General features: G+C 66.6%; 4 protein-coding genes and 1 long non-coding RNA gene across 7 annotated transcripts; 2 read left to right on the forward strand and 3 right to left on the reverse strand.

Moving 5' to 3' along the window:
- The first annotated feature begins 402 nt into the window (after window positions 1-402).
- On the forward strand, window positions 403-5,272 carry POLR2J (RNA polymerase II subunit J). Its single transcript, XM_062180269.1, has 4 exons — window positions 403-520; window positions 3,981-4,070; window positions 4,703-4,877; window positions 5,061-5,272. The coding sequence occupies exons 1-4, from the start codon at window positions 468-470 to the stop codon at window positions 5,094-5,096; spliced, it is 354 nt and encodes a 117-aa protein (XP_062036253.1). The 5' UTR covers window positions 403-467; the 3' UTR covers window positions 5,097-5,272.
- LRWD1 (leucine rich repeats and WD repeat domain containing 1) lies at window positions 5,253-10,306 on the reverse strand. The gene is made up of 15 exons (XM_062180268.1): window positions 10,165-10,306; window positions 9,621-9,855; window positions 9,424-9,540; window positions 8,974-9,114; window positions 8,671-8,775; window positions 8,379-8,495; window positions 8,187-8,301; window positions 7,439-7,548; window positions 7,138-7,345; window positions 6,693-6,765; window positions 6,458-6,598; window positions 5,936-6,018; window positions 5,697-5,852; window positions 5,510-5,622; window positions 5,253-5,436 (listed from the first exon to the last, which is right to left on the reverse strand). Exons 1-15 carry the CDS (start codon window positions 10,242-10,244, stop codon window positions 5,269-5,271), a joined length of 1,962 nt encoding a protein of 653 aa, XP_062036252.1. The 5' UTR covers window positions 10,245-10,306; the 3' UTR covers window positions 5,253-5,268.
- A 155-nt stretch (window positions 10,307-10,461) lies between these two features.
- On the forward strand, window positions 10,462-15,409 carry ALKBH4 (alkB homolog 4, lysine demethylase). Its single transcript, XM_062179699.1, has 3 exons — window positions 10,462-10,596; window positions 12,525-12,722; window positions 14,427-15,409. Exons 1-3 carry the CDS (start codon window positions 10,468-10,470, stop codon window positions 15,012-15,014), a joined length of 915 nt encoding a protein of 304 aa, XP_062035683.1. The 5' UTR covers window positions 10,462-10,467; the 3' UTR covers window positions 15,015-15,409.
- LOC133750233 (uncharacterized) lies at window positions 13,132-15,442 on the reverse strand. The gene is made up of 3 exons (XR_009864686.1): window positions 15,355-15,442; window positions 13,756-13,828; window positions 13,132-13,375 (listed from the first exon to the last, which is right to left on the reverse strand). It is a non-coding gene; the product is annotated as an uncharacterized LOC133750233 (long non-coding RNA).
- A 1,797-nt stretch (window positions 15,443-17,239) lies between these two features.
- ORAI2 (ORAI calcium release-activated calcium modulator 2) lies at window positions 17,240-27,426 on the reverse strand. Of its 3 annotated transcripts, none has more exons than XM_062179702.1 (4): window positions 27,390-27,426; window positions 24,853-25,090; window positions 19,074-19,640; window positions 17,240-19,002 (listed from the first exon to the last, which is right to left on the reverse strand). In XM_062179702.1, the coding sequence occupies exons 2-3, from the start codon at window positions 25,075-25,077 to the stop codon at window positions 19,101-19,103; spliced, it is 765 nt and encodes a 254-aa protein (XP_062035686.1). In that variant the 5' UTR covers window positions 25,078-25,090; window positions 27,390-27,426; the 3' UTR covers window positions 17,240-19,002; window positions 19,074-19,100. The 3 variants fall into 3 exon arrangements, with proteins under 3 accessions (XP_062035686.1, XP_062035685.1, XP_062035684.1); XM_062179701.1 differs by having other exon boundaries at window positions 17,240-19,037; XM_062179700.1 differs by lacking the exon at window positions 17,240-19,002 and having other exon boundaries at window positions 19,034-19,640.
- Between the last annotated feature and the right edge of the window lie 373 nt (window positions 27,427-27,799).

The raw sequence follows: 27,799 nt of genomic DNA on the forward strand, positions 1-27,799 counted from the left end.
CTGATCACGTGACTTTCCTCGGACCCCCCCACCCCCAGCCACGGCCCCCCACTACCCCATGGCTCTGTATCTGTGCAGGGGCCTGCGGCGGTGTGCTCCAAGGCACACTTCCAAAGAAGAGATCAAGAGGCATGGGCGGCGGAGACAGGCGTAGCTCCGGCTTCCCGCTCCGCCAGACCCAGCGGGCAGCGCAGCGGCCTCCGCGCTCCGACTGCCCCCCCACCCCGAGCCGCGCCCCCTGGCCCAGGCGTGGAGCGCGGCGGGGGCGTGGCCTCCGGGCTGACGCACGCGCAGAGCGCATCGAGGACATTTTTCTCGCGCCTGCGCTAGCTCCTCCCCGCCGCGAGGGGGCAGTGAGTCGGTCCTGGCGCGCGGGGCGCCGCCGGCGTGACCCGGAAGCAGTCGCGCGGTCGGGTTTGGAGGCGGCGGCGGCGGCGGTGTAGTCGCCGGCGGGCCGCGGCGCCAGGATGAACGCCCCTCCGGCCTTCGAGTCGTTCCTGCTCTTCGAGGGCGAGAAGAAGTAAGTGGAGCCCGGCGGGGCGGCGGAGGGTCGGGCCGAGGCCCGCGGCTCCCGCGTGTCGTGCGGGCTCGGGAGTGGCCGAGCGGCCGAGCGGCCTGGGTCCGCCCGTGGGGGCAGTGCCCTGGGCACGCCGCGCTTGCAGGGTGTCCTGTTGCAGGTGCGGTGGATCCGCGGGGCCCCGGCAGGCGTCCCTCTGGCGTCCGGCCGGCCACCCGCGTCCTCCCTCCACGCGCGAGGGCTCCGGAGCCCCGTCCGCCCGGTCGGGGCTCGCGGCCTGGCGGCCACACATCTGGGCCGGGCTCCCGGGTCCTGTGGTCCTCGGACGCGTGCCTGGCCGGGCGCCCGTGGGAGCGCGCCGACAGCGGCTTTGGGGTTGCGCGTGGGAAGGCGTGTCTGTGGCTTGGCCAGGCCGAGGGGCGAGCTTGCCCCGTGGCCGGGGTGGCAGGCGTTGTGGGGCTCGCCCGTGGGGAGGGTTCCGCGCGCGTCCGGGGAGCTGTGGCGTGGATTGCGTGCGTTCCGCGGTCAGCCGCGCGTGGAGCTTGAACGAGGAGCAGGGCGCAGGTGCGCGGTTGGGGCCTGCGGCTTCGCCGCTGAGTGTGTCCTCTGTCCGGTCAGCTGCCCCTGGCTTGGCTCCGGGAACGCCTGGTCACCCTCAGAGGCGGTGGTGGCTGGGTCTGGCCGAGGCGCACTTTGCGCACCTTCTGGCGCGCGCGTTGTGGTTAAGCACAGGGAGAGGTTAAGTGGGTTCTCGCGGGGCAGCCTAGGGTGCGGGGGCTGGGGTGCGACCCTTGTCGGCCGCTCGAGCCTCCCTGGGCACACACTCGCAACCGGGGGAGCAGGCGTGGTGGTCCCGGGCGCCGGGCAGCCCCCAGGGCGGGCCTGTGGCGCGGCGGGAGTGCCTGGCTCCCGCCCTGGCTGCTCCACGTCCCAGGGAGCCGCAGGTGATGGCCCAGGGAGACCTGGCTCTCTCGTGGGCTCCTGGCTTCAGCGTCTCCCTAGCCCCAGCTGTTGCGGGCATCTGTGGAGTGAACCAGCGGAGAGAAGACCTGTGTGCGTCTCTCTGTGGCGCTCTTTCTCCTTTTTTTTTTTTTTTTTTTTTTTAAGTTTATCTGAGAGGCAGAGTTAGGTCTTCCATCCACTGGTTCACTCCCCGGGTGGCCGCAACAGCTGGAGCTGAGCCGATCCGAAGCCAGGAGCCACTTCCAGGTCTCCCACGGGGGTGCAGGGGCCCAAGCACTTGGGCCATCCCCCGCTTTTTTCCCAGGCGCATTAGCAGGGAGCTGGATTGGAAGTGGAGCAGCTGGGACTCGAACTGGCGCCCATGTGGGATGCGGGCACTGCAGGTGGCTTTACCTGTGCCACAGCAACGTGTTTAGAAGCACCCATTACCATCACAGGTGCTCACGCTGTGGCTTCTGTTATGTTCGTGTTTTTAGTTTACACAGTGCCTTTTGTATTTCCTTTCCCATGGACTTTTTCATTTGAAAGACAGACAGACAGACAGGTCTTCCATCTGCTGGGTCACTCCCCAAATGGCCACAACGGCTGGAGCTGGGCTGATCTGAAGCCAGGAGCTTTACGGGTACAGGAGCCCTAGCCCTTGGGCCGTCCTCCACTGCTTTCCCAGGCCACAGCAGGGAGCTGGATGGGAAGTGGAGCAGCTGACTTGAACCAGTGCCCATATGGGATGCTGGAACCTTAACCCACTGCACCACAGCACCAGATCCCGTGGACTCTTCCGCTGCTTTAAAATTTTTATTTTTTATTATTTTTTTAAATTTTTTGACAGGCAGAGTGGACAGTGAGAGAGAGACAGAAAGGTCTTCCTTTTGCCGTTGGTTCACCCTCCAATGGCCGCCGCGGCTGGCGCGCTGCGGCCGGCGCACCACGCTGATCCGATGGCAGGAGCTAGGTACTTCTCCTGGTCTCCCATGGGGTGCAGGACCCAAGCACTTGGGCCATCCTCCACTGCACTCCCAGGCCACAGCAGAGAGCTGGCCTGGAAGAGGGGCAACCGGGACTAGAACCCGGTGTGCCGGCGCCACAAGGCGGAGGATTAGCCTAGTGAGCCGCGGCGCCGGCTAAAATTTTTTTTTTAAAGATTTATTTACTTGAGAGAGGAGAGGCAGAGAGATATTCCATCCGCTGGCTCACTCCCTAGTTGGCTGTAATGGCCAGAACCACACCAATCCGAAGCCAGGAGCTTCCTCCAAGTCTCCCATGTGGGTGCAGGGGCCCAAGCACTTGGGCCATCTTCTACTGCTTTCCCAGGCCACAGCAGAGCTGGATTGGAAGTAGAACAGCCGGGACTCGAACCAATGCCCATATGGGATGCCGGCACTACAGATGCTGGCCCCTTAAAATTTTTGACACATAATACTTGCACATTTAAAAAAGTTTATTTATTTGAGAGAGAGAGAGAGAGAGAGAGAGAGAGGTCTTCCATCCGATGGTTCACTCCCCAGATGGTCACAACGGCCAGAGCTGTGCCAATCCGAAGTCAGGAGCTTCTTCTGGGTCTCCCATACGGGTGCAGGGGCCCAAGGACTTGGGCCATCCTCCACTGCTTTCCCAGGCCATAGCAGAGAGCTGGATCGAAAGTGTGGCAGCTGGGTCTCAAACTGGCACCCATATGGGATGTCGGTGCTTCAGGCCAGGGCGTTAACCCACTGCGCCACAGTGCCGGCCCCTACTTACACATTTTAAAAAACATTTGAGAGGTAGAGTTACAGAGAGGGAAAGAGAGCAAGCACTTGGGCCATCTTCCAGGGCTTTCCCAGGCCATCAGCAGGGAGCTGAATCGGAAGTGGAGCAGCCAGGACTTGAACTTGGGCCTGTATGGGATGCCGGTGCCGCAGGTGGAGGTTTAACCTCCTATGCTGCAGCACCGCCTCAACACCAGACCATAAAAAGGTTTAAAAAAGTAGTTTTAAAAATCTTTTCTGGATGGCGCCGCAGCTCTCTAGGCTAATCCTCCGCCTGTGGCACCGGCACCGGGTTCTAGTCCCTGTCGGGGGCGCCGGATTCTATCCCGGTTGCCCCTCTTCCAGGCCAGCTCTCTGCTATGGCCCGGGAAGGCAGTGGAGGATGGCCCAAGTGCTTGGGCCCTGCACCCCATGGGAGACCAGGAGAGGCACCTGGCTCCTGGCTTTGGATCAGCGCAGTGCACCGGCCGCAGCGGCCATTGGGGGTGAACCAACGGGAAAGGAAGACCTGTCTCTCACTGTCCACTCTGTCAAAAAAAAATTTTTTTTTCCTACAAGGAAAGCTTCATCATGGCTAAAGCACAGGCAGTGCCGGGGTTGAGAATTCTGCTTTAGAAGGCGACTCGTGGGGTGGCCGAGGTGAGGGGGCAGACGCGCAGCTGCCCGGAGCCCACCGCAGAAGGGGTGGGAGCCCTGCTTGCCCTGGGGGACAGGAGGCCCCACCCCCGCGTGACATCACCTCTGCCTCCTCCCAGGATCACCATCAACAAGGACACCAAGGTCCCCAACGCGTGCTTGTTCACCATCAACAAGGAGGACCACACGCTCGGGAACATCATTAAATCGTAAGTGCCCGGCCAGGGGCCCGCGCAGGCTGGCCTTGGCCTCAGGGCTGCCCGCTCGGGGGTGCTGCTTGTTCCGGCGGCAGCCGCAGCCCAGGCACTGCCCCTCGCGCGGGTTCGTGGCACGGCCATCGGCCCTGGCGCTGCCCCGCAGGGCACATAGCAGCCGCTCGGTCCTGCCCGTGACGCGGCTCGTGGTCAGATGACACCCTTACATGCACCCCTCCTTGTCTGTATCCCGGGCCAGCAGGCCCCCCTCCTCCCCTGTGACAGTGTGACAGACCCTCACGTCGGGGAAGAGGTGGCAGGGGCAGGGTGTGGTTGTCCAGGGTCCCCGCATCCCAGCCAAGTAGGCGGCCAGGGCTGTGACCACCCCTCCCCTGCAGGTGGCGCCAGCGAGGCGGGTCTGTCCCAGCTCGTGTTGGAGGCTGGGGGCAGGAGTCTGCGCAGTCCCCACCCTGAGCGAGCCAGTGGTGTGTCCTCGCGTGCCCAGGGCCCGGGCCTCTCCCGCTGCCGCTCTGGGGCACGCACAGCACCTCCTCTCCCAAGTGTCTTCCCGGTGGGGGAACACCCTGGGCTACACAGCTGGCACAGGGGCCACCCGGGAGCCCTCAGCGAGCCCTCCCCCGCCCCAGGCAGCTGCTCAAGGACCCGCAGGTGCTGTTTGCTGGCTATAAAGTCCCCCACCCCTTGGAGCACAAGATCATCATCCGCGTGCAGACCACCCCTGACTACAGCCCGCAGGAGGCCTTCACCAACGCCATCACCGACCTCATCAGCGAGCTCTCGCTGCTGGAGGAGCGCTTCCGGGTGAGGGCGGGGCCCCAGCACACGCCCCGGGAGGTGTTCCCTACCCGGTTGGGGTTGCACCACCCACGGCAGGGCCCGAGTCTAGGACAGCGTAGACTGGGAGCAGCAGCAGGGCGTGGGGGCGGCTCTCCTGTGGGGCGCCAGGCGGGGGCCGCCCAGTACCTGCCCTCTTCCTCCCCACAGGTGGCCATCAAGGACAAGCAGGAGGGCATCGAGTAGCGGCTGGAGGAGCTGCCTGGGACCGCGTGGACTGTGGGGACGGGCTGTCACTCTTGTAGGGGCTTGGGGTCGCATCCCAGGAGCAGGGTGGGGCCTGCATAGCTACCAAGCTGTCTACAATGGAGGAATTTAATAATAAAAATACTCTTAAAAAGCCCCCGGGCGCAGTGACTTAGGCTGTGTCCGTGGTGCCAGGGTGCGGCCGGCTCCTCCAGATGGCCACGATGTTGGAGTCGGTCAGCGCCGTGAGGTAGCTGAAGGTGGGGTCGGCCACCACCATGTTCACCATGGTTTTGCTCACGGCCTGGCCCAGGGCCCAGGGCTGCGGCCATCTGAGGACCTGGTGGGGGAGACCGGGCTGAGCAGGGCGCCCGTGTGGGAGTCCACCCCGCCTGGCGAGGGAGCCCGCGCACCTGCGTAGGGGCCTGCGGGGGTGCCGGCTGCGCAGGCGGCTGGCGCAGGAGCTGCCTCACGTCGTACAGCCACACGTTGCCCTCCTCGTCCCCGCACAGCACCATCGCCTCGTCTGTGGGCACAGGGAGGCTCAGGCGGGGCAGCAGGGTGGGGAGGTGGGGGAGTGCTCCCGGGGCGAGTGCTCACCTGGGCAGGTGCTGAGGGAGAAGTAGGCCAGGTTGGTGGACGACCACTGCAGCCAGGCCAGGACGACCACGGCCACCGAGGACCGGCCGCCCCTGCCGCCCCACGTCTGGCTCCAGCTCCACAGGCAGATGGTGCCCGGGCTGTTCCCCTTGGAGGCTGCGGGAGAACAGGGGGTGCCAGGCTGAGCCCTAGACCCCGGCCCCCGAGGGAAGCCACTGGCCCAGGCTGGCCGCACTCACCCACGACGTCCTCGTTCACAAAGGCCAGCCCGTCCACTCTGCGCCCGGGCGCCTCGGAGAACACGAACTCCACCTCACATGCCCTGTGTGTGTGTGTGGGGGGGAGGCAGGGCTGTGCACCAGAGCTGGCGGGGGGACGCCCCCAGACCTGGGCCCAGGGCTGCGCGCCCCACCCCTCACCTGCCCTGTCCTCCCAGTGGCCCAGGCCACCGTGCCGCCTCACTGCTGCCAGCTGTTCCCCCTCCCTGCCCCACCCGGGCAGAGCACGAGGCCAGCGCCAGCTCTGCCACCCAGCGCTCTTCTGAAGGGGCCTGGGCTTCCCCTGTAGCCGACACCCTGTGGTGCCGACAGGGGACCTGTCCCGAGTGCCTGTGCCCAGCAACGGGCAGACGTGCCCCAGGGCCTCTGCCGCACGCCGCCACCACCACCAGGGGCCTCACGGTGGTGCGCAGCGGGGCTGGGCTCCATCAGCCACAGGCGAGGGGAACATGGCAGGGGTGCGGGGAGCCCGCTGCGCCTCACCTCCTCTTCTGGGGCTGGTCCAGCCGCACATCCCAGCAGCAGCAGCCGCCCTCACAGCCGGCCAGCAGGTGGGCATCCGGGCAGGAGGGGACGGGACAGAGGCGCAGGGGGATGGAGGCAGCGTCCAGTGTGAGCAGCTGGCTGTGGGCGGGGGGAGGGGGGAAAGCGGGAGCTGCTGGCCCCAGCTGGCCCCCGCCCCACTGCCCAGCCCGCCCTGCCCCAGCCCTGCCCTCACCTCGCCTGGAATTCATAGTCGTGGTTGGGCACCCCGATGTCCCAGAGGATGATCCGCTTGTCATAGGAGGCCGCTGAGGGGTGGGCAAAAGGACAGGTGGCCCTGCTCCCGCTGGCTGGCCGCATCCCAGGCTAAGGCCGGGCGCCCGAAGCCAGCCCTGTCCCTCCTTGCTCTAGCCCAGGGCGCACACCGCAGCCGCCAGGGCAGCTCGGGCCCTGCCCGTGGGGGTCACCACCTAGGTCCCTGACAGCAGGGCGGCCCGGGGTGCTGGGAAATCCAAGGCCCCAGAGCAGCAGGAGACAAAGGTGGGCGTGAAGCCCAGCGAGGGGCCAGAGGCTCTGTCTTCCCACCAGGGCTGGGGCCCAGCGGCCACCGGAGCGCCCGCAGAAGCGGCAGGGCAGCAGGAGAGGGGCCCTGGGGGCCCAGGGCAGAGGGCGGGTCTTACTGAAGAGGTGGGTCTCATGAGTTGGGCTGAAGCAGAGGGTGGCGATGGCCTTCTTGTGGGCCCGGATGGCTCCGCAGCAGAAGCCGGCGCGCACGTGCAGCAGCCGGACCAGGCCCCGCAGGCCCGCAGCCGCCAGCACGTTCCAGCGCTTCTTGTGGCCGGTTTGTGTGACCACCGTCAGCGTCGTCCAGGCCACCGAGAAGAACTCCTGGTGGGGGGGGGGAGCAGCTGTGGGCACCGCCCCGCACACCGGTGTGGGCTTGCCCGGCGCGGGAGCAGGGAGGCAGGGGCCTGCACCCACCTCGCCAGGCGCCTTGTACTTGTGTAGCACGATGCCCGTCTGGCAGTCGATCACGCACACGGCCTCCCCGCCGCAGGTGGCCACGGTCTGCGACGTGGCCCCCGAGCTCCCTGTTTTGAGGGGCTCAGCTGAGTGGAAACCTGGTCTGGGAAGCTCCCGCCTGGCTTGAGGACACCTTCTAAACTCTGTCCCCTCCCATCCAAGGCGGCCCCCTTGGTGGTACACCCTGGCCCCTGGGGCGGGTGCTGTGCCACAGAGGGCTGAGCCCCCCCCTGCGGTGCTGGCCTCCCATGGGGGCGCCAGATTGTATCCGGGCCACTCTTCCTCCCACCCAACTCTGTTTACGGCCAGAGAAAGCAGCGGAGGGTGGCCCAAGTGCTTGCTCCTGCACCCGTGTGGGACACTGGGATGAAGCTCCTGGCCTCGGATCAGCCCAGCTCCGGGGTTGCAGCCATTTGGGGAGTGAACCAGTGGATGGAAGACCTCTCTCTCTGCCTCTCCCTGTCTCTGTAACTCTACCTCTTAAACAGAATCTCAAAAGAAGCCGTGTCTGGTCTGCCTGGGTCTGACTCCGGCTCCGCTCCTGATTCGACTGATGCAGACCCTGGACTGGATTCCCATGCAGGGAGTGGACCAGTGGGTGGGGCCCCTCTCTCAAACGATGAGGACTTTTTAGAAAACCAGCTCCCACGGGACCGTGGCTTCGTGTCCCGGGCCCCGGCCCCCTCCGCGGCCCCCGCGGCCGTACCCTCCTCCGGGGCCGGCTCGAAGGCGCAGGCCCACAGCTGGGTCTCCAGGTCCTTCGGGCTGTTGTTCTTGCTGTGGCACTGCAGGAAGTGCAGCGGTTCCAGCTTCAGGGCAGGCTGGGGGGGGGGGGCAGAGGGCGTCAGGGGCTGTCCGAGCCCTGGACCTCCCTGCCCCTGCCCACCGCACAGCTCACCTGGCTGCTGTCCAAGCCTCCAGGGCTGCCCTCCCTCCGGGCGGCCGGGGAGGCGCGCACCCGCTTGGGGGCAGAGAGGCCGAGTGGGGTGTCATCGGGTCGCTTCACCAGCCTGGCCTACGGAGAGGACCTGGGTGACCACGGGCCCGACGTCCCTAGGACTTCCTGCCCGGACCATGGCCCCCCATGGGGTAGAAGCCGCGGATGGCCCAGGGTCCCGGGGGGAGCTAACTCAGGCAGAAGGGGCACAGCAGGCCCTGGGAGCCCTGGGGCCACATGCAGCCACGCTCACCTTGGGCTTGTGGGCAGCTGCAGCTTCTGGGGGCTTCTCGGGGACACTGGCCACATGGACCCGTGTCCCAGCAGAGGCCACCAACTCCTCGGAGATCATCCGCACCTGGGGGGGGGGGCATCAGGAAGCTGGGCACAGTCCTGGGTGCCCCCAGCATCCCCCAGACCCGTGCTCCAAGGGGACGTATGCCTCCTACTTGGGAAAGGGATTCAGCCAATAGGGCTGTCTCCCCTGTCCCTCCGCCCACCCCCCCACAGCCCCTCAGGGCCGGCCAGCGCCCCGCGCGGCAGGGTGAGCACCTACACGCCACTGGGTGAACTCGCTGAGGGACTCGGGCCCGTAGCGGACGTCTCTGACGGCGGACTTCACAAAGTCGGCCTGGGCCTTCTGGGTCTCCTTTTCCGGGCCCAGCGCCTCCATGAACTTCTCCCAGTGAGCTGTGACCTGGGGGAGGAGGGACGGGATCCAGGCTTGGCCAGCCCCTATCGGACCTCACACCCCACAGGTGTCAACCCTCAACACCTGTGGCTAGCCCCGCCCCCTGCCCCGCCCCCTCTTATCTACAGATTGCAGGAACCTGGTCAACACAGACCCCAGGAACGGCTCAGCCTCCACCCCCGGCCCCCTCCAGGGACAAGGGGGCGCCCCACCACAGCGGGGCCCCGGCACAGCGGGCAGGAGCGCTCAGGGCAGAGCCCGCCATCGGCCCCTCCCGCCCCGCCCAGGTGCAGCTTAGCGGCTGCCGGTCCGTACCCTGCTGGTCAGCTCGCGGTTCAGGCTCTCCACCTGCGTGCAGTTGGCGGAGGCATCCTTGCCGTTCACCTTCCGGAGGTTGGGCAGGAGAAAGGAGACTTTGAGGTTGTCGCTGACCTGCGGGATGCAGGGCGAGCGCAGCTCAGGCGGCGGCCGGCCGGAGCCCGGAGCCCTCCCCCGCGGGGCTGCCCACCGACCGTCAGGAAAGGGTTGCCCTCCAGGCTGAGCTCCTCCAGCTGCGGGAACTGGCACAGGGCCGAGACGTCGGCCAGCTGGTTGTTGGCGCAGCGCAGGACGCGCAGGTGCGCCAGCCCCAGGTTGGCCGGCAGCGTGTCCAGCTGGTTGTTGGACAGGTCCAGCTCCTGCAGCTGCTTCAGGCGGCCCAGCAGCTTGGGGTCCAGGTGCTCCGAGTGCAGCTTCAGCCCGGACAGGCTGCGGCGGGGGCGGGGCGGGGAGGCTCAGGGCCGGGGTGCCGGGAGCGCCCTTCCGCCTGCGAAGCTGCCCCCCGGGCCTGCATGGCGCCCCCAGGACGCCTTTCCCCGCGCCCCTTTGAGCTCAACAGGTGGCTCAACCCACTCTCCCCTCTGCGGGGCTGCGGCCGCGCGCATCTCCTCCGCAGGGGACGTTTGGCGGGAACGGCCGCGGAGCCCCCTCCCGAGCGCGAGGGGCTTAACGGCCGCCGGCCTCTCTTCCCAACGGCCCACCGACCCCACCGGACGTCGCCCCCGGCCCCCTTCTTACTCCAGGCTCCGGATCCGCCCCAGCCGGTCGCTCTTGGGTCGCCCGCGCTGCAGCAGCAGCCGCGCCGTGAGGGGGCCCATGGCGCCGACGCGCCGCCCCGGCAGCCCGCGGAACCCGCCGCTCCCCGGAGTCCGAAGCCCACGCCTGAGGTCAGCGCAGCCCAGGAGGCGGCGCCGAATGAGCCCCGCGGGCGCAGGCGGCCGCGACCGGAAGGAAGCCAGGACCACGTGCCCCGCGCGCGGACTACAACTCCCGGCGGCCCCCGCGGCCCGGCGCCTGCGCACTGGCCGCCCGGACGGCGCGATGGCGGCGGCGGCGGCGGCGGCCGAGGCTCCGGAGGTGCTCAAGGAGTGTGGCTGCAAGGGCATCCGGACCTGCCTGATCTGCGAGCGGCAGCGCGGTGGGTTCCCGCCCTGGCAGCTCTCCCCGCAGGTAGGGGCTGAGCGAGGAGCCGCGCCCACAAAACCCGCCCTGCGTAGGGCAAAGGGAGGCCCGCCGCGGCCGGGGTGACAGTGGGTCAGGGGGCGAGGCCGCGGTGGGTGCGGAGTGATGCCCAGGAGAGGGGCTGCGGGGGTCTGGAGGGGAGAAGGGGTCACGTGAGCGCGCACCCGGGCAGGCAGGGCAGCAGGTGCGGAGGCTGCGAGGCCGGCGCAGAGACCACGGCCATCGCTGGAGCCCGCTGCCCCGCTCTGGCTCCGCGCGCCCGGAGGAAGGGAAAGGAGGGTGTGGCGGGGACACCTGGGCAGACGCGACCTAGGTGTCCGTCTGCAGAGGTGTGGGTGGGCTGCGTGGTCCGCCAGCCCTGGGCGGAGGAGACCCGCTGACCCGCGCTGCAAGGTGGGGAGCCTTGAGCGCCCGCCCCGAGCGGAGCGAGCCAGTCCCCAGGGACACAGCGTGGAGGAGTCACATCCACAGGGACGGAGGAGAAAGGCGTCTCCAGGGGCTGGGGAGGGGAGGCGGGGAGGCAGTGGGTCCGGGAGGATGATGGAGACGGCCGCGGGGCCGCGTTACAGGTGTTGCAAGCGCCCACGTCGTGTTCCACGCCCCTCACCACGGTGCGAGCGTTTTCTGTACCGGGCTAGGGGCCACGCAGGCAGCACCGCCACAACTCGGGCTGTGGGACAAGGAGAGCGAGATGCCCGGGGCACCCACCCCCACCCCGGATGTAGCGCATCCTGTCCGAGGGGCTCCGAGCTGGAGGCCTGGAGGCCCGCGGTGGAAGCCCGGGGACGGGCGTGCAGGAGGAGGGGCCGCAGAGGCCAGCCCGCTTTCTGGCGCCCGTGGGGTCCTAGCCCGGGTGGTGGCTCTGGCCGGGACCCGCGCAGGTCCGTGTCCCCGCTCTCACCTGCAGGACGTCTGTGCCGGGGTGAAGCCGGCGCTGCGGGAGCAAACCGGCTGCTTCAGCACCGACCTGGCTTCTCCTTGTCCCAGGGAAGGGTCGAGGCCTTGGGTCACCCAGAGACAGAGCTGAGGGTAGAAAAGAGGCAGTGGAGAGGGTCTGGGGGCCCCGGGGGAGTGACTAGTGGGCAGGGACTGGAAGGGAGGCGGCAGCGCTGAGACCTGGAAGGGGACAGGGCCAGGTGCGGCCCTGGGATGGTGGCAGGGCAGGGGCATTGTGGGAGAGGAGCAAGTGACAGCTCAGGGGTGAGAGGTGTGTGGCAGGAGAGGTTGGGCTCAAGTGAACGCCCAGCTGATGGGGGAGATGGGGCCGGACCCTGATCCCTGCACCCCCGGCGGGGGGGGGGGGGTCCCAGGAAAGCTGCACTGCTGTCGCCCAGCCCTCCCTGGGGGACCGTGGCAGGGTCAGCAAGGACCCTGAGAGCCTGCAGTTTGAGATGCAGGGCCCGGGAGGGAGGAGAGGGCCGTCAGTGCGCGAGATCCGGGACACCTGAAGGGGGTGGGGACCCAATTAGGGTGGCAGAGACAAGCCCCCAACCCCAGGTGGGCAGAGGGGCCGGGCACCGCAGCACGAGGGGTCAGCCAGTCACGGCCCTCCAGGATGGCTGATGACGGTGACAGCCCAGCTGGGTGCCTCTCAGGCCACCACAGAGGGGGACACCTCCCCTCTGGCCTCTGGACCTGTGCTGCTCTCCCAGGGTCACCTGGCTGGGCCAGGGGCTCCCACCCAGGCCTTTTCCGTCCACGCTCCCGAGGCAGCGGCGCGTTTGCAGACTGCTCCCGGCTGTGCGGCCCTGAGCTGGCTCCTTGACCTTGCTGCGCCCCCTCTGGGAGATGGACGTTGAAAGGAAGGCCGCTGTGGACAGGGGAAGAGCAAGGAGCCACCCCAGGGCACCTCGCCCCGGAGAGGGGGACTCCCTCAGCGTGTGGCGGTCCCGTGACGCCCACCCCCTCTCCTGCAGAGAACACACGAGTTCCTTTACTGCTCGGACACGGGCTGGGCCGTGGGCGCCGCCGACTCTGACTTTGAGGGCTGGGCCTTCCCCTTCCCGGGGGTGATGCTCATCGAGGACTTTGTGACCCGGGACGAAGAGGCCGAGATGGTGCGGCTGATGGACCGCGACCCCTGGAAGCTCTCGCAGTCTGGACGACGGAAGCAGGTGCGCCGGGCTGCCTGGGGGGAGGTCTCGCACCATGAGCCCTGGGCTGCGGGGAGAGGGCGGCCAGGGTCGCTGGGGCGGAGGCTGGGTCCACGCCTGAGGGGTTCGATGCTGGTGATCTCCTGGGCCGGTTCCTGACGGGCATGCAGACTTCTGTGGCTGCCGCGGGCTGCCTGCCCCTCCCATCACATCCCACGTCCCGGCACACGTGCCTGCCTGTTCTCCTGTGACTCCCTGGCCAGGGGCCACAGCATCCCCGCTCAGGCCCCGCCCACCCACCTTCTCCCCACCCTGCCCTCCAGGGCCAGTTCTGACAGTCACCCCTCCCGCACACTCTGCTGTCTGACCCACAGACAGCCCTCGGGAACAGGGCCGTGCCATGGCTGGGAATGGGCCGTGGGCAGCTCTGTTTTTTTTTTTTAAGATGTATTCGTTTATCTTAGAGGCAGAGGTAGGGAGATAGATATATCTTGCAGGTGCTGCCTCACTCACCAAATGGCCACATCGGCCAGGGCTGAGCCAGGCTGAAGCCCGGAGCTTCCTCTGGGTCTCCCACGTAGGTGCAGGGGCCAGCACTTGGCCCATCTTCCACTGCTTTCCCAGGCGCATTAGCAGGGAGCCGGATCAGAAGTAGAGCAGCAGGACTTGAACCCCTATGGGATGCCGGCTCTGCAGGCAGCAGCTGTACCCACAGGGCCAACAGCACGGGCCCCACAGCTCTGGTCTTGATGACCTCTCGGAACTGGCTGGGGGCCATCAGGTCTGGGAGCTGCTGCACCCAGATCCTGGTGACACAGTGGCTGGTGGGTCCCTGCGCTGGGCCCTCCTGCTTGGGGGTCTTGGGACCGCTTCTCCTGCGACACCACCTCTGCCCCCCCAGGTTCTTGCCTGGCGTGCACCCAGCTCTGAGGAGTTGCGCACCCTTGGTCTCCTTCCTCCCGTTCCCTAGTAGTAGCCCACCTGGAACCCGCCGGCCTCCCCTGTTCCCTCCGTCCTGAGCGCCTCCTCCCTCCTCCGGGGCACAGGCACTCACCACCCTCTCCTGAGCTCAGGACGCTGCAGCTCTGTCATCCTGGACCTCTCCCTGGTTCCGGGCCGCACCCCATCTGTGTGTGGGAGACACCCCTGCCTTTGTCTGTGGCCCAGGCTCCTCAGGCCTGGCAGACCCCAAGCTGACCCCTGGCTCCTGGCCCGCACCGGCCTGTGCCCCCACAACATCACCATCTTCCACCAGTGCAGGCTAGAAACTGGGCGCTGTCTCAGGTTCCTGTCGCCGGCTCAAGCGCACGTCTGCCTGCCTGTTCGTCCTCAGAGCACAGGCCGGCCTCCCTCATCTGTCCCCACCGCCTAGCCTGGGCCACAGCGCTCTCCAGAGCCTGTGTGAGCTCCAGGCACTCGACAACAGACGGGAGAGCGACCCCATTGACCCCAAGTCACTTCCTGGTGACACGCGCTCCAGGCCTCCCGCCGAAACACAGCGTCCTGCCCGGCCCCCAGCACCCTGGGCTGTGCCCCACAGAGGTCACCGGGCTCCGCTCGGCCCACCCCAGCCATTGCCCGGGGTCACAGGCTGCTCGCCCGTGCCTGCCTCCTCTTCCCACTGGGAACGGCCCCATTTCCGGGGCCAGGCGCTTCTGCACCGCGTCCCGGTGCCCGAATGCCCAGGACTCGGTCCTCGACAGCCCCCCCCGCCCCCCCCTGCAGGACTACGGCCCCAAGGTCAACTTCCGGAAGCAGAAGCTGAAGACCGGGGGCTTCCGAGGCCTCCCCAGCTTCAGTCGCGAGGTGGTGCGGAGGATGGGCCTCTACCCCGGCCTGGAGGACTTCCGGCCCGTGGAGCAGTGCAACCTGGACTACTGCCCCGAGCGGGGCTCCGCCATCGACCCCCACCTGGACGACGCCTGGCTGTGGGGCGAGCGGCTGGTGAGCCTCAACCTGCTGTCCCCCACCGTGCTGTCCATGAGCCGGGAGGCGCCCGGCAGCCTGCTGCTCTGCTCGGCGCCGGCCGCCGGCCCCGAGGCCTTGGTGGACAACCTGATCGCCCCCAGCAGGTCCGTGCCGTGCCAGGAGGTGGAGGTGGCCGTGCCCTTACCCCGCCGCTCCCTGCTGGTGCTCACGGGGGCCGCGCGGCACCAGTGGCAGCACGCCATCCACCGCAGGCACGTGGAGGCCCGGCGCGTGTGTGCCACCTTCAGGGAGCTGTCGGCCGAGTTCCGCCCCGGGGGGCGGCAGCAGGAACTGGGGCGGGAGCTCCTCAACATCGCGCTCTCCTTTCAGGGGCGACCGGTGTGAGCCTCACCCCGCCCTCGGCCTGATGGCAGCAGGCAGACTAAGCCCCCCCCATCGGCTGGACGGCAGCAGGGAGACAGCCCCCCGCCCCCCGCCCTCGGCCGGAGGGCAGCAGGGCCCTGGCTAGTGCCCAGACGGGAGACTGAGCCCCCCCGACCCCCACCCTCAGCCAGGCGGCAGCTGAGACGCGAGACTGAACCCCCACTGCCCCCCACCCCAGGATGGGAGCCAGCCCTCGGCCAGACGGCAGCAGGGCCCTGGCCAGTGCCCAGACGGGAGACCCCCGGGCGCCGTGGGCAGTGAGGCCTGCCCGGGGCTGTTCTGAGGGGCAGGCGCGTCCCACCTGCACCGTGGCCACCCGGCCTGGGTCGTTTGGTTGTCACAGTTTGGAGAAGCGGAGTAACTTGAGCTCACGCAGCGCTGGTTCCGTGTGAGACGTTTTCCTCACTGTCCACTCCCGGCTCGGGGGCGCGCGGCTGGAGGGTGCGGGCGGGCGAGGACTGCAGTTGGTGATGGCCGCTGACCTGGGCTCAGTCTGGGTCGTGCTTGACCCCTTGGGGTGGGGGCCACGCGGGTCAGGGGAGTGGAGAACCTGGTCCCCCCTTGGCTCCCCCGCCCAGCCTGCTGTGGACAAGAATCTCAGCTCCCAGGACACCTCGAGCTGCTCCCTTTGTGGCCCTGGGCGCTTACCTGGCCGGGGAGCCTGTGGTCAGGTGCGGGGTGGTCGCTGGAGCTTGAGGGGTGTGGCCAGCCCTCTGTCCCGCTGCTTGTGAGACGGAATAGACCTGGGAGCCACCTGGGGAGCAGGGCCTGGTCTTTACAGCCCAGATCCTGGGCCTCGGCGTGGTCCAGGGCGTCCTGCGTGGCCTCACAGCAAGGCTGCCCGGGTTTCTAGCGGCTGAGTGACCGTGGCTGCTGCGCCTGGCCGGCTCCCACGGACGGAGCCTGAGGGTAACCCCAAGCAGGTCTGTCACAGGGCACCCAGATGGGAACCTGAGGCCTGTGAGCTACACCCCCCACCCCGGTCCCCTCAGAGGGTACCCAGGGGAACTTTGGAGCAGCCCCACCCCCAGGGCAGAGCCTGCGAGATGCACACACTGGGGAGAGGCAGGGAAGACTCAGAAGCCCTCTCCCCCAGCGTCACTGCGTGGCTGCCACACGTCGGCCCGCTGGCCCCTCGGCAGCCCGCAGAGCACACGGTGGGAATCGTTCCGTTCCGTGACGCTGTGCCCCCTGACCCGGTCTGTACCTGAAGCTGGGACGTGCAGACGGGCAGGCTCCAGGGCCCTGTGGTCTCCCACGGTCACAGCTCACTCCAGGCAGCACTGCGCCCGGCACGCCCGCAGGTGCAGGAGACAAGGCAGGAGCCTTGCAGTGCGCCCGCGGGGAGGCCAGCATTTGCTGGAGGCTCCAGGGGCTGCTCGGCTGACGCTGTGCGGCCACGCTGGCTGGGAGCCTGGGCACCTGCTGCTGGGATCCGAGTGGCAGGGGTGCAGCCCAGGCTAGTCCTGGCTCTGGGGCGGGAGAGGCAGCTGTGGGGTTACTCCTGCCTGGATCTGTCTTGAAACTCCCTCTGCTGCGTCCCACGGCACCCGTGGGTGGGCCAGCAACAGGCTGGGGAGGGGGCTTAAAAGTCTAAATGGCCCACCAAGGGGGTCTTTGGCCTGTAGGGCCCCACTTAAGGCTCTGTGGATGCTACCCTGCAGACATGGCCCGGGGAGCCAGGGGGTGCTGGGGTTTTCTGTGTCTCCTGTAACAGCAACCTCCTCTAAGTGCCATCTTGCTCGAGGGCGGGGACAGCGGGCTGGCCCAGGCCACTCTGGCCCTGGGGATGGCAGCACGCGGCACTGCACCAGGCTCTCCACTCACGGCGCCAGCTGCTCGCCACCTGCCTCCTGGGGGTCTCCAGGCTGACGTGCCGGACAGGAGGGCCGTCCACCTCAGTGGGTGACTGCTTCCTCGCTGGGCCACCGGGCTGGGGCAGGGCCCTGTGTGCTCCTGCTGCCTGCGCAGATGGCCGGGGCACTGGCCCTGAAGCCACAGGGACCCGCAGGGTCTCTGAGCACCTCCTCTGCTGGAGGCCTTGGGGACTTCCAAGTGACCCCATCAGATGGACCGCCCAGTGGGCGGGGCTGCGCCACCACTCCCTCCCAGCGCAGGAGCTGAGCACCCCGCCTGCGTCCCAGTGAAGCCCATGCCGCTCACTGGCCTGGAGCCACACGTGCCCCCTCGGTGGTGGTGCCCCACCAAGAGCAGAAAGAGTGCCGAGCAGCTTCGTGGATTTATTCGGCTCAATCCAGGACGACTGTTTGAAAAACCCGTACACAGAATGGGCTACGCACACCACGCGTGGGCTACAGGATGTCATGCACAGACGGCTGGCGCAGGTCCATGGCTGGCCCCAGCAGACCTCCTTGGCGGTTTCTAAGAGAAACCCTCTCATCCCGCCACAGGGAACTGGGGTGGGCCCGCTCAGGCCCGGCTTTTAGCGCACTGCAGAGTCAGGTTAAACCCCGGGAACCAGCCAGCTTGCGGTTCCCTGCCCTGCGGAGTGGCTGTCCCTCCCAAGGAGCCCCCACCAACTCCTCGCACCCATGGTCACGTCCCCCAGAGGCTGCCCGCTGTGCCTTGCAGCCAGAAGGCTGGCGCTGGGTGTGCTCTGGGCGAACACCACCAAGCGCATCACCGATCAGTGTCACCCGGGGCTGTGGCATCTCCCCTCCCCGTGGCACCCTGCTGAGCCCTTGGGGCTGACTCTGATGGGGCCAGGCCAGGCTGAGGGCTCTGCCTAGGTCTGGAGAAGTAACTGACCCCAGGGCGGCCGGGAAAGTGGCTGGTGCAGCCCCTCCTAGCTGCAGAGCTGGACCCCGGGCGGCCGCCTAGGAGTGGCAGCCGCTGCTGCTGGGTGTGGGGCGATGCCAAGCCAGGTGGGCCTCGCCAGGAAGGCTCCAGGGGAGCAGAGACGCAGGGGACGTGGCTGTGGGGAGACTGGGCTGCGAGACGCGTGCCAGGGCTCCTGGTGGATGGCCCACTCACAGGGGGTCCTCGGCACCACGGAGCTGTGGGTGTCTCAATCCCAGAACCCCCGGGGCACAGACAACCCAGACCCCACAGACACTAAGCTGAGCACAGAGAAATCAACAACTGAGAACGAGAGACAAGGCCGCCCTGTCCAGGTCGCCGCCGGTGACCGGGACAAGCTGAGCGGTGCAGGGGCAGCTGTCGTACACGGGCATGCTCAGGCCTGCGATGCCCTGGTGACAGCCAGAGCCCACACCGCGCGGCGGTGGCCCGTGTCCACGAGAGGCGGAGCGAGGCAGAGCTGGGGGAGGGGTCCCACTGACCCCACTGCCCCAGTCCTCCCAGGCTGTCCTCTTCCCCATGGGCGACAACTCAGCCTGAGAGGCCATGGACCAGGGGTCCTTCTCCGCCTGGGGGCCGCACGAAGCCAGGGCACCGGGCTGGCGGGGGGAGAGCACTCCAGCCACTGGCCTCCTCCGTGGGTGTCCAGACACCCCTTCCTGACCCCCAGGCCGTGACCTTCGGCCGAGCCGGCCCGTGCCCCAGGCTCCTGCTTTCCCCCGTGACTCCCTGCAGGGCTGGGGGAGGCACCGAGCCAGAGCCCTGGTCCCTGCCAGTTGCCCCTGGCCAAGTGGCCACACCGCCCACCTCGGGTCTCCCTCCACAGCCCCCGCCAGCCAGTGGCGCTAGGTCTCCGAAACGCCTCTGCCCACTGGGTGCTGCCTGGAACCCTACCTGGGGCAGGGCTGACAGCACAGCCTCCTCACCCCGGGCTCTTCACTTCGCCCGGGGCCAGGGCCAGGGCCAGGGGGCCGGGTCTGTCTCTGCCCCCGAGCTCATAGCCAGAGCCCCGTTTCCTGAGGGGACCACGGAGGCGATGGCAGCGTTAAGACAGGAGCGGAACTTTGGTCTTGAACTGTCCGGCAGTGTCCACGCAGCCTGGTGGGGCCCGCGCCCTCCCTCACGCCCCCTGCAGGCCGCGGGGCCACGCCCACCCCAGACCACCTGTAGGCCACGAGGCCACGCCCACCCTCAGACCACCTGCAGGCCGCGAGGCCACGCCCACCCTCAGACCACCTGCAGGCCGCGCTCGTGTCCGTCCAGCTGCACCTTGAGCTTGTGCAGCTCCTCGATCTCGCGGTTGTGGCGCTCGGTCTTGTGGCGCACCAGCGAGCGGTAGAAGTGGATGGTGAAGACCACGAAGATGAGGCCCACGGGCACCATGATGATGGTGGACACCAGGGCGGCCTGCCAGCCCGTGTGGCCGCCGGCGCCGGGCAGGGGGCCGGGCTGGCGCCTCGAGTCCACGGGCAGGAACTTGATCCAGCAGAGCAGCACCACCTCGGCCAGGAAGAGCAGGATGCCCAGCACGGTGGAGAAGCCCCAGGCCAGCTCGATGTAGGGGTGCATGCGCTCGTGGGGGGACTCGCTGATGGAGTTGAGGTTGTGGATGTTGCTCACCGCCTCCACGTTGGGCAAGATGCAGGTGCTGATGAGCAGGGCGAACAGGTGCACGGCCACCAGCACCGTGGTGCAGGCGCTGAAGGCGATGAGCAGCGGCCGCGGGTACTGGTACTGCGTCTCCAGCTGCACCTCCACCATGGCCACCTGCGAGTCACGGGAGTCACCGGGAGTCACCTCCGCCATGGCCGCTGGGCTGGGCTGGGCGGGCGGGGCCCCAGGTGCCCACGGCCCACCCAGGTTCTGGGCCCTCGGAGACCACAGGACTCACCCCGGCGCTCCCTCCCGTGTGGACGCTGGGTTGCCAGCTGCGGCCTGGCCTGCTATACCGCAGCGCAGGCCGCTTACCGTTTAAACATTTCACAGGTCCCTGTTTTTCCTGGGATTCCACTGAGGAACAATCTAAAGAGCACAGAGCAAAGAGGCCCAGGGCGGGGGTGGGGGTCTCCCCTCTGGGTGCTTTCCCCGCAGAGCGAGGGGGCAGCTGGGCCACTGGCGCCGACCCAGGGCAGAGGCTCCGGCAGCACACGGCTCCACTGCCGGCGTCAGAGCCAGGCTGGCGGGTGGTTCAGCTGCCGGACGCTGGCTGTTTGGCAAACGCTCCGAGCTCCTGGCGTCAGCCCGGCCCCGGCGGCTGTGGCCATTTGGAGACTGAAGCAGCGGATGGAAGCTCTCTGTGTCTTTCACATGTAATCAATTAACCAATTAATTAAACAGAGAAATGGGGGGGGGGGCAGGTAAAGAACTGTGGGTTCGGGCCGGCGCTGTGGCGTAGCAGATAAAGCTGCCGCCTGCAGTGCAAGAATCCCATATGGGCGCCAGTTCGAGTCCCGGCTGCTCCACTTCCGACCCAGCTCCCTGCTATGGCCTGGGAAAGCAGTGGAAGATGGCCCAAGTGCTTGGGCCCCTGCACCCGCATGGGAAGACTGGGAGGAAGCTCCAGCTCCTGGCTCCAGATCAGCGCAGCTCTGGCCGTTGCGGCCAATTGGGGAGTGAACCAGCAGATGGAAGGCCTCTCTCTCTCTGCCTCTCCTTCTCTCTGTGTGTAACTCTTTCAAATAAATTAATTAATTTTTAAAAAATTGTGGGGGTCACCTGTGCAGGGTGGGGACCACCAGGCTGTGAGCATTTGTTTTATGCTTCTTAAATTAAAGACCCCCAGAGGGAATGTGAAGCCCCCAGCCTACCGTGGGACAGGAGGTGGCCAACATGCGGGCTGGACCCAAAGGGGTTTCTCCCCAATGGGAGTGACACGCCCCTCCCAGGCCTCCCCGGTCAGGCCACGTCCATTCCCAGCAGCACCCTCCCGGCCCACCTCCCAGATCACACCAGGCAAGGGAGGGGCAGGAAGGCCTGAGGGAGAAGCCAGGGCAGGTGGTCACGGCCACACGGATTTGACTTCTGCCCCTGGCTCCTGGCTCCAGCTTCCTGCTACTGCACACCCTGGGAGGCAGTGGCGATGGCTCAAGTACTTGGGTTCCTGCCGCCCCCCTGGGAGCCCCGACTCCCAGCTTTGCCCATGGTCCAGCCCTGGCCGTTGCAGGCATTTGGGGAGCAAACCAGTGGAAGAAGCTCTCTCTCTCTCTCTTTAACCCTCAAATCTATCTGTCTGTCTATCTATCTATCGATTAATCTTTCTTTTTCTTTTTTCTTTCTCTCTCCCTCTTTTTAAAGAAAGCGTAGTCAGAGGATTTTTCTACACACTGGTTTTGCTTAATATATTTGAGCCATTCCTATTTTTTTTTTTTTTTTTGACAGGCAGAGTGGACAGTGAGAGAGAGAGACAGAGAGAAAGGTCTTCCTTTACTGTTGGTTCACCCTCCAATGGCCGCTGCCGCCAGTGCGCTGCGGCCGGCGCACTGCTCTGATCCGAAGGCAGGAGCCAGGTGCTTCTCCTGGTCTCCCATGGGGTGCAGGGCCCAAGGACTTGGGCCATCCTCCACTGTACTTCCGGGCTACAGCAGAGAGCTGGACTGGAAGAGGGGCAACCAGGATAGAATCTGGTGCCCTGACTGGGACTAGAACCTGGTGTGTCGGCGCCGCAAGGCGGAGGATTAGGCTATTGAGCTGCGGCGCTGGCCCCTCTTTTTTTTTTAAAAGATTTTATTTATTTGAAAGGCAGAGTTAAAGGGAGAGAAACAGAGAGAGGTCTTCCATCCACTGGCTCACTCCCTAAATGGCCACAATGGCCAGGGTTGGGCCTAAGCCAAAGCCAGGAGCCAGGAGCTTCTTCCTGGTCTCCCAGGTGGGTGCAGGGACCCAGGTACTTGGCCCATCCTCCACTGCTTTCCCAGGCGCATTAGCAGGGAGCTGGATCAGAAGTGGAGCAGCCGGGACTCAAACCAGCGTCCCTGTTTTTTAAGAATCCGTGAGGAGGCGGCAAGTGTCCGATGTAGCAGTTGAAACGCTGCTTAGGACCCGTGTCCCCTATCAGAGTGTGTGCTCAAGCCCAGCGCTGCCCACTTCCTGCCAACGTGCACTCTGGAAGCTGGCAGAGGATGGCTCGGGTGCTGGGCCCCTGCCACCCACATGGGAGGCTTGGACTGAGCTCCGGGCTCATGGCCTCCCACAGGTGGCCCCTCGGCTCCCTGCCCGCCCCCCACCCCACCCTGGCACTGTGGCTGCTGGGGCTGCTTGGGGAGGGTCCAGCCCTGGCTGTTGCAGACATGTAGGGAGTGAACGAGAGGAAGGGAGAGCTCTCTCTTTCTGCCTTTCAAATCAATACAAATAAATTTAAAAAAATATACAACACACTGCCTCTCTTCTATTTGAAAAAAAAAAAATACAAGTCTGTAAGGAAGATTTCACAACTTCCTACAGCAACCACTTCTTAGCGTGAGCGCCTCGGCCCCGCCCCTCGCCTGTGCTAAGTCAGAGGTCAGGGCAGGCCTGGGGCCGGAGCCACACCAGCTGCTTGGCGGCCAGGGCCAGGCTCGTGGAGCAGCGGGCTCGGCGGCCGGCTGTGACGCTGGCATCGCACGGCAGAGTGCTGAGTCCCAGCTGCTCTGCTCCCGCTAACTGGGAAGGCAACGGACGATGGCCCAATGCTCAGGAGGCCCGGAGGCCCCGCCCTGGTTGCTGCAACCACTGGGTGGGAACCTGCGGATTGAAGGTCTCTGTTCTCTCTGTCCCTCTGCCTCTCAGATAAACATGTACCGACGCTGGCCAGGGGGTGCTGTTCCTCATGTCCAGGCCACCACTCACTGCTCAGAGCAGACAGGGCCGATAGAGCCCCAAGGAGAGGCCAGGGGCCGCCCCTCACTGTTTACACAGAGGTTTTCCGGGCTCCGGGCGCTGCTTATCTGCTGAGGGAAGGATAAACGCCCAGATGCCAGCTCCGGCTCAGGCACTGGCGCACGCTGGTCAGGGCGGCTGTTCTGGGTTTGGAGCTGGGGGACCTGACGTAGAGGGGCTCAGCGGGGCGAGCCGGCCGCATCCCTCTGGCCAGGGCCCTGCCCCCACTCAGCAGCTGTTTCTTTTCTTATGACTTTTTTCTGTTTATTTGAAAGGGAGAGTTACAGAGAGAGAGAGACAGAGACAGAGAGACAGAGAGAGAGAGAGAGAGATCTTCCATCCGCTAGTTCACTCCCCGGATGGCTGCAATGGCTGGGGCTGGGCCAGGCCAAAGGCAGGAGCCAGGAGCTTCTTCCCGGTCTCCCACATGGACGCAGGGTTCCCAGCACTTAGGCCATCTTCCACTGCTTTATCAGGTGCATTAGCAGGGAGCTGGATGCGAAGTGGAACGGCCGGGACTCGAACTGGCACCCATATGGGATGCCGGCACTGCAGGCAGCGGCTCTACCCACTACACCACAGCCCCAGCATCCCATGTGGGCACCAGTTCGAGTCCCGGCCACTCCACTTCGCATCCAGCTCCCTGCTAATGCACCTGGGAAAGCAGTGGAAGATGCCCAAGTGCCTGGGTCCCTGCATCCATGCGGGAGACCCGGAAGAAGCTCCTGGCATTGGATTGGCTAGGCTCTGACTGTTGCAGCCATTTGGGGAGTGAACCAGTGGATGGAAGACCTCTCTCTGCCTCTGCCTCTCTGTAACTCTGCCTTTCAAATAAATGAATAAATCTTAAAAAAAAGAAAAAGTAATTTGTGATTCTGAAGCCTGAATTCAACGTGGCAAAAAAAACGGGGAGGGACCCTCGAGGCTGGAAAGGCGGCCTCTGGCAGGTCGGGGTGTAAAATGAGAGCTGTGATTACAGCTGAGACCTGGGCCCCCCGCAGACAGGCGATGGCAGCAGGTCCTGAAATACTCGCACCTCTCCAAGGTCAGAACGAAAGCAGGCCCCGGCCGGCACAGCGGGCGCACCCCTACTCTCTGCGGTCCACGCCGGAAGCCAACTCTAAGTGACATCCACACTTCTCACACACAGGCTGGAGGGAACATTCTGCTTCCCTTCTTATCCTCTGTCTACGTGCGAGCCAGAGGGAGCCACTGGTTCACTCCCCAGGAGCCCACGACAGCCAGGGCTGGGCCGGGCCAGAGCCAGGAGCGGTCAGCGCAGTGCCGTCATCGGAGCCATAGTGGCTGCGTCCCGGGCCTGCGCCGGCAGGACGCTGGAGCCAGGAGCCGCAGCTGGGGGTTAAACTTGGGTAAGGCCCACGCACTCCGACCCGGGACACGGGCACCCCAACTGGTGCTTTAGCTGCTGGGCTGGACGCCCACTGCTGTTCTTTGTGACGCAAACCACAGGAGGAAAATCGTGGTGAGCCCGTCGTGAGCCACGAGGTGACACACTTGATGGCTGCATTTACAGAAACCAGGCAGGCCCTAAATGAACCCTAAACTACCGACCTACACCCAAACGTGTGGCCCTCCGGGTCACGTGGCCTCTGCTCGCCCTGTCTCGCCCTCCCTGACCACGGCGAGCCAGTGGCCCGTCCCCACGGCGGCAGGGGCGTAGCCAGGCTTCCACTGTCATTTGAGAGAGTGAGGCTCTGGGCTGCAGAGACACAGGTCACTCCCAGCCTAGCGGGAGCCCGGCACACAACAGAGGTGGGGCTCTGACCGGCGGCAGATGGCAGACGTGGCTCTGCCCAGACCGACTCCTGCCCTGGGATGACTCAGAGGGAGGCCGGAGCCAGGGGCAGGGCCAGAAGCTCCGGCCTGCCACCCTGGAGACCGTGTTCAGGGGCAGCAGCTAACTCCTGGGGATCCCTCGGTCCTTGCTTAATCCCTCGGATTTCCAAACTGTGGGGTGGTGCCTGAAAGGGATGCTGCTCTAGGCATCCCTGCTGGGGATCCTGAGAGAGGCCCCCCAGGCCTCCCACCTGCCCTCGGGGCACAGAGGCGTCCTCTAAGGGGAACTGGGTCTGGACTGACCTGCCCCGGCTGCACCTGCACTCACCATGGCGAAGCCGGAGAGGAGGGCGGAGGTCCTGCTGGAGGCCTTTAGCTTGGCTCTGCTCAGGTAGAGCTTCCTCCAGGACAGGGCCTGCACCGAGTGGTGGTTGGAGGTGACCAGTTCCAGGTAGCTGCGGCGGACCCAGTCCCGGTAATCCATGCCCTTGTGGCCGGGCTCCGAGCAGGCGGGGGTGGATGGGTCCACAGGCACGTTGAGCTCAGCGCTCATGGTGGGAGCCGGGCTGGGGGAAGGAAGGGGACACGCTCAGGCATCCTGATGAACTTCAACCCGTCCAGCTCCCCCAGGGGTGGACGGCCCAAGCCTGTGCCAGAGCTGGGGGCCCATAGGTGGGACGGCGTGAGGCCCTGCCCTCGGAGGCTGTCCCCAAGCCGGGGCATGGAGGGTCGGGCACGCGTCACCAGTCACCACCGTGGCCGAGCTGCTCGGGCACAGACCTGGGATCTGCCTCCTGCTGCCCCCACAAGCCCCAGTCAGGAGAAGGCTGGGGGGTGAAGGGACCCAAAGGCTGGCAAAAAGCACTGCCGACTCCCCTGACCCGGGCCACCTCCGAATGGGGGTGGGGGGGCAGCCGCGGCACCTCAGGGGCTGAGGGTAGGGAACCCGGATGCGACTCCACTGCCTCACGCCCTCGCCCCAGAACGGGGACAGCCCCTCCTGCGGAACCCCCGGACGAGGCAATGCACCTGCAAGCCGCTCTCGATGCCCAGGTGCCAGCCACGGAATACACATTTGCAAGGAGGGAGCGCGGCCTGCGTTGCTAATCCGTACGGTTCCCCTAAGAAACCACTTGGCTTACGTAACTCCAGTTGAGCCACGTCCAAGCTACGGTGGGAACCTTCAGACGAGGAGAAATGGTACCTCCAACTGACTGGGAGACCCCTGCGGCCATTGCTGTGGGCGCCTGGCTGGACGTTAACACTGACCGAACGCCAGCTCTGGGCAGATCTGAGAATTTAAACCCACGCAGGGATGGGTGATCGCCTGTGGCTCCCGCACGCACACCCGGCAGGGCTGCTCCTGGGGCACGGGCACCTTGCGGCTCACTCAGCCTTGGGTGCTAACTTCCATGTTCCGCCACGTGGTCCCCATGGGAAGGCCACACAAGGCGTTTCCAGGTGCAGGGGGCGGGGGTGCCTGGCGCAGGGTCAGCAGCTGGGAGATGCCGACTTAATCCGTTCGCGCCAAACTCTGGGAGGATTCGACAGCGAGGTGGGGACTGGAGTGGGGCCGGTCACTCTGGGGAAGCTGTCTGCTCTCTCTGCTGGGCCACAGAGCCACGGCTCCTCCTGCCCAGAGGGGACCTCCAGGGAATGGCTCTGTGTGCCCTACTCCTGCCCGGGGTGCCTGGGTCACGGCTGCTCGCCCACATCTGTAGCCGGGTGCTCCATCACTGGACCCTCCCCTGGAGAGGCATCAGGGAAACGCGCTCAGGGACCCTGGGGCTGGTTAGCTCCGACCCTCGGGAAACACTGCTGTTTGGAAATGCATTTTCCGGGTTCGTCTTCCTCTGTCTGTAACAGGTCTCATGAAGACAGGAGACAGAGCACGGGGTGAGCCGAGGCTGAACTTTGCTCCACCAGAGCGTCTGTCTCCCAGCACTCAGGCACCAAAGATGGAATCCCACCTTCGAGGACCTCACTGTCCAGGGGGCGGCTGGCACCACCGGGCTCGGGGACAGGGGACACGCTCCGAGGTACTGAAGGAAGTCTTGGCAAAGCGGGGCCTCCCCCAAAGGCAAGGTGCTGCCCACGTGCAGGGATCTGACAGGCAGGAAGTCCAGCTACGGGCACAGGTCCCACCCAGCTCCAGGGGACAGGGAGATGTGTACAGAAGCCACACGGAGTCAGCATTAAGACAGGGCCAGTGGGGCCAGGCACGCGGGAGGAAGGGGCGGATGGGGAGCGCAGGGGCTGCGATGGGGCCACAGTTCAACTGGGGGGACGTGGGGGCGGCATCCAGAGGGAGGGGCCAGGCGGTCTCGGCCCTGCAGAGGCCCCCAGGGAGGTGGTGTTGGGGGGACAGGCTTGCTGGCTCTAAAGACAGAGAAACCACTTCCTCCAGAGACAGGGGCCCCACACGGGAGTCCCAGCGCCCACCTCGGCCCCGGGGACCACGGGCAGGCTGGGGGCCAGCCGCCGGGGGAGGGGGCCGAGGAGCCCTGGGGGAGCGCAGGCCTGCAGAGCCAGGGCCCGTGCATCCTCGCAGGCCTGCGGGAAGCGTCTCCACAGGCAGGCTTCGGGGTCGGCTCGCCTCGGCTGCCTCTACACATCTGGGGCAAAGAGTGTCTGTCAACGGGGGCCTCCGGGGGCGTCCGTCCGCATCCCTGTCCTCGCCCCCGGGGAAGCCCTGGCCGCCGCCCCCACCTGGGCACGCACCTCACCCGGAACCCCCCGCCAGGGGCTGCCTGGCCGACCCCACCTCCCTTCCTCCCGCCCCATCCTGAGACAGCCCGTCCGTGCTCCCATTCCAGCCCGGACCCCTGGCCGCAGGGCTGGGTGCGGACCCTCCGCGGGACTCACCGGAGCTGCGCCGCCCGCCCCGCCCGGCCCTGCGCCGGCTCCGGGCTCCCGGCAGGCGGCCGTGGCGTGGCCGTGTGGCCTCGCGGCCGAGGCGGAGAGCGTGGCGGCCCCCTCCCTCCTTCCGCTCGGCCGCAGGGTCCCCCCGGGCCCCGCCCGCGCCGGCCGCCCCGCCCCCGCCCCCGCCCCCGTAGGCCGGGGCGCCGCAGCGGCTGCCAGGGCAACGGCGTGTGCCATCACGTGACCGGCCCCGCGGGGGGGGGGGGCGGCGCAGGGACCACGTGACCTCCAGGCGGGGAGGGGCGCGCGGTCCCGGGGAGGGGGTCTCACGGGCGTGGCGTGGCGGGTGTGCCTCCACGCGCATCTCCGCAGGATGCCCGCTGACGTGGCGGGGGCGAGGCAGGCCAGGGGAC

Source organism: Lepus europaeus, chromosome 21 (genome assembly GCF_033115175.1).
Source record: "Lepus europaeus isolate LE1 chromosome 21, mLepTim1.pri, whole genome shotgun sequence".
Taxonomy (NCBI): Eukaryota; Metazoa; Chordata; class Mammalia; order Lagomorpha; family Leporidae; genus Lepus; species Lepus europaeus.

What these genes read in the sequence shown, in the direction of transcription:
- POLR2J (XM_062180269.1), top strand. Translation starts at nt 468, where the DNA reads ATGAACGCCCCTCCGGCCTTCGAGTCGTTCCTGCTCTTCGAGGGCGAG. An exon ending in CTCTTCGAGGGCGAGAAGAA is followed by an intron (nt 521 to 3,980) that starts GTAAGTGGAGCC and finishes GCCTCCTCCCAG; the next exon opens with GATCACCATCAACAAGGACA. An exon ending in TGCTGGAGGAGCGCTTCCGG is followed by an intron (nt 4,878 to 5,060) that starts GTGAGGGCGGGG and finishes TCCTCCCCACAG; the next exon opens with GTGGCCATCAAGGACAAGCA.
- LRWD1 (XM_062180268.1), bottom strand. Translation starts at nt 10,244, where the DNA reads ATGGGCCCCCTCACGGCGCGGCTGCTGCTGCAGCGCGGGCGACCCAAG. An exon ending in CTCCCTCAGCACCTGCCCAG is followed by an intron (nt 5,623 to 5,696) that starts GTGAGCACTCGC and finishes CTGTGCCCACAG; the next exon opens with ACGAGGCGATGGTGCTGTGC. An exon ending in CCCCGCAGGCCCCTACGCAG is followed by an intron (nt 5,437 to 5,509) that starts GTGCGCGGGCTC and finishes CTCCCCCACCAG; the next exon opens with GTCCTCAGATGGCCGCAGCC.
- ALKBH4 (XM_062179699.1), top strand. Translation starts at nt 10,468, where the DNA reads ATGGCGGCGGCGGCGGCGGCGGCCGAGGCTCCGGAGGTGCTCAAGGAG. An exon ending in CCTGGCAGCTCTCCCCGCAG is followed by an intron (nt 10,597 to 12,524) that starts GTAGGGGCTGAG and finishes CCTCTCCTGCAG; the next exon opens with AGAACACACGAGTTCCTTTA. An exon ending in AGTCTGGACGACGGAAGCAG is followed by an intron (nt 12,723 to 14,426) that starts GTGCGCCGGGCT and finishes CCCCCCCTGCAG; the next exon opens with GACTACGGCCCCAAGGTCAA.
- ORAI2 (XM_062179702.1), bottom strand. Translation starts at nt 25,077, where the DNA reads ATGAGCGCTGAGCTCAACGTGCCTGTGGACCCATCCACCCCCGCCTGC. An exon ending in TCCTCTCCGGCTTCGCCATG is followed by an intron (nt 19,641 to 24,852) that starts GTGAGTGCAGGT and finishes CGTGACTCGCAG; the next exon opens with GTGGCCATGGTGGAGGTGCA.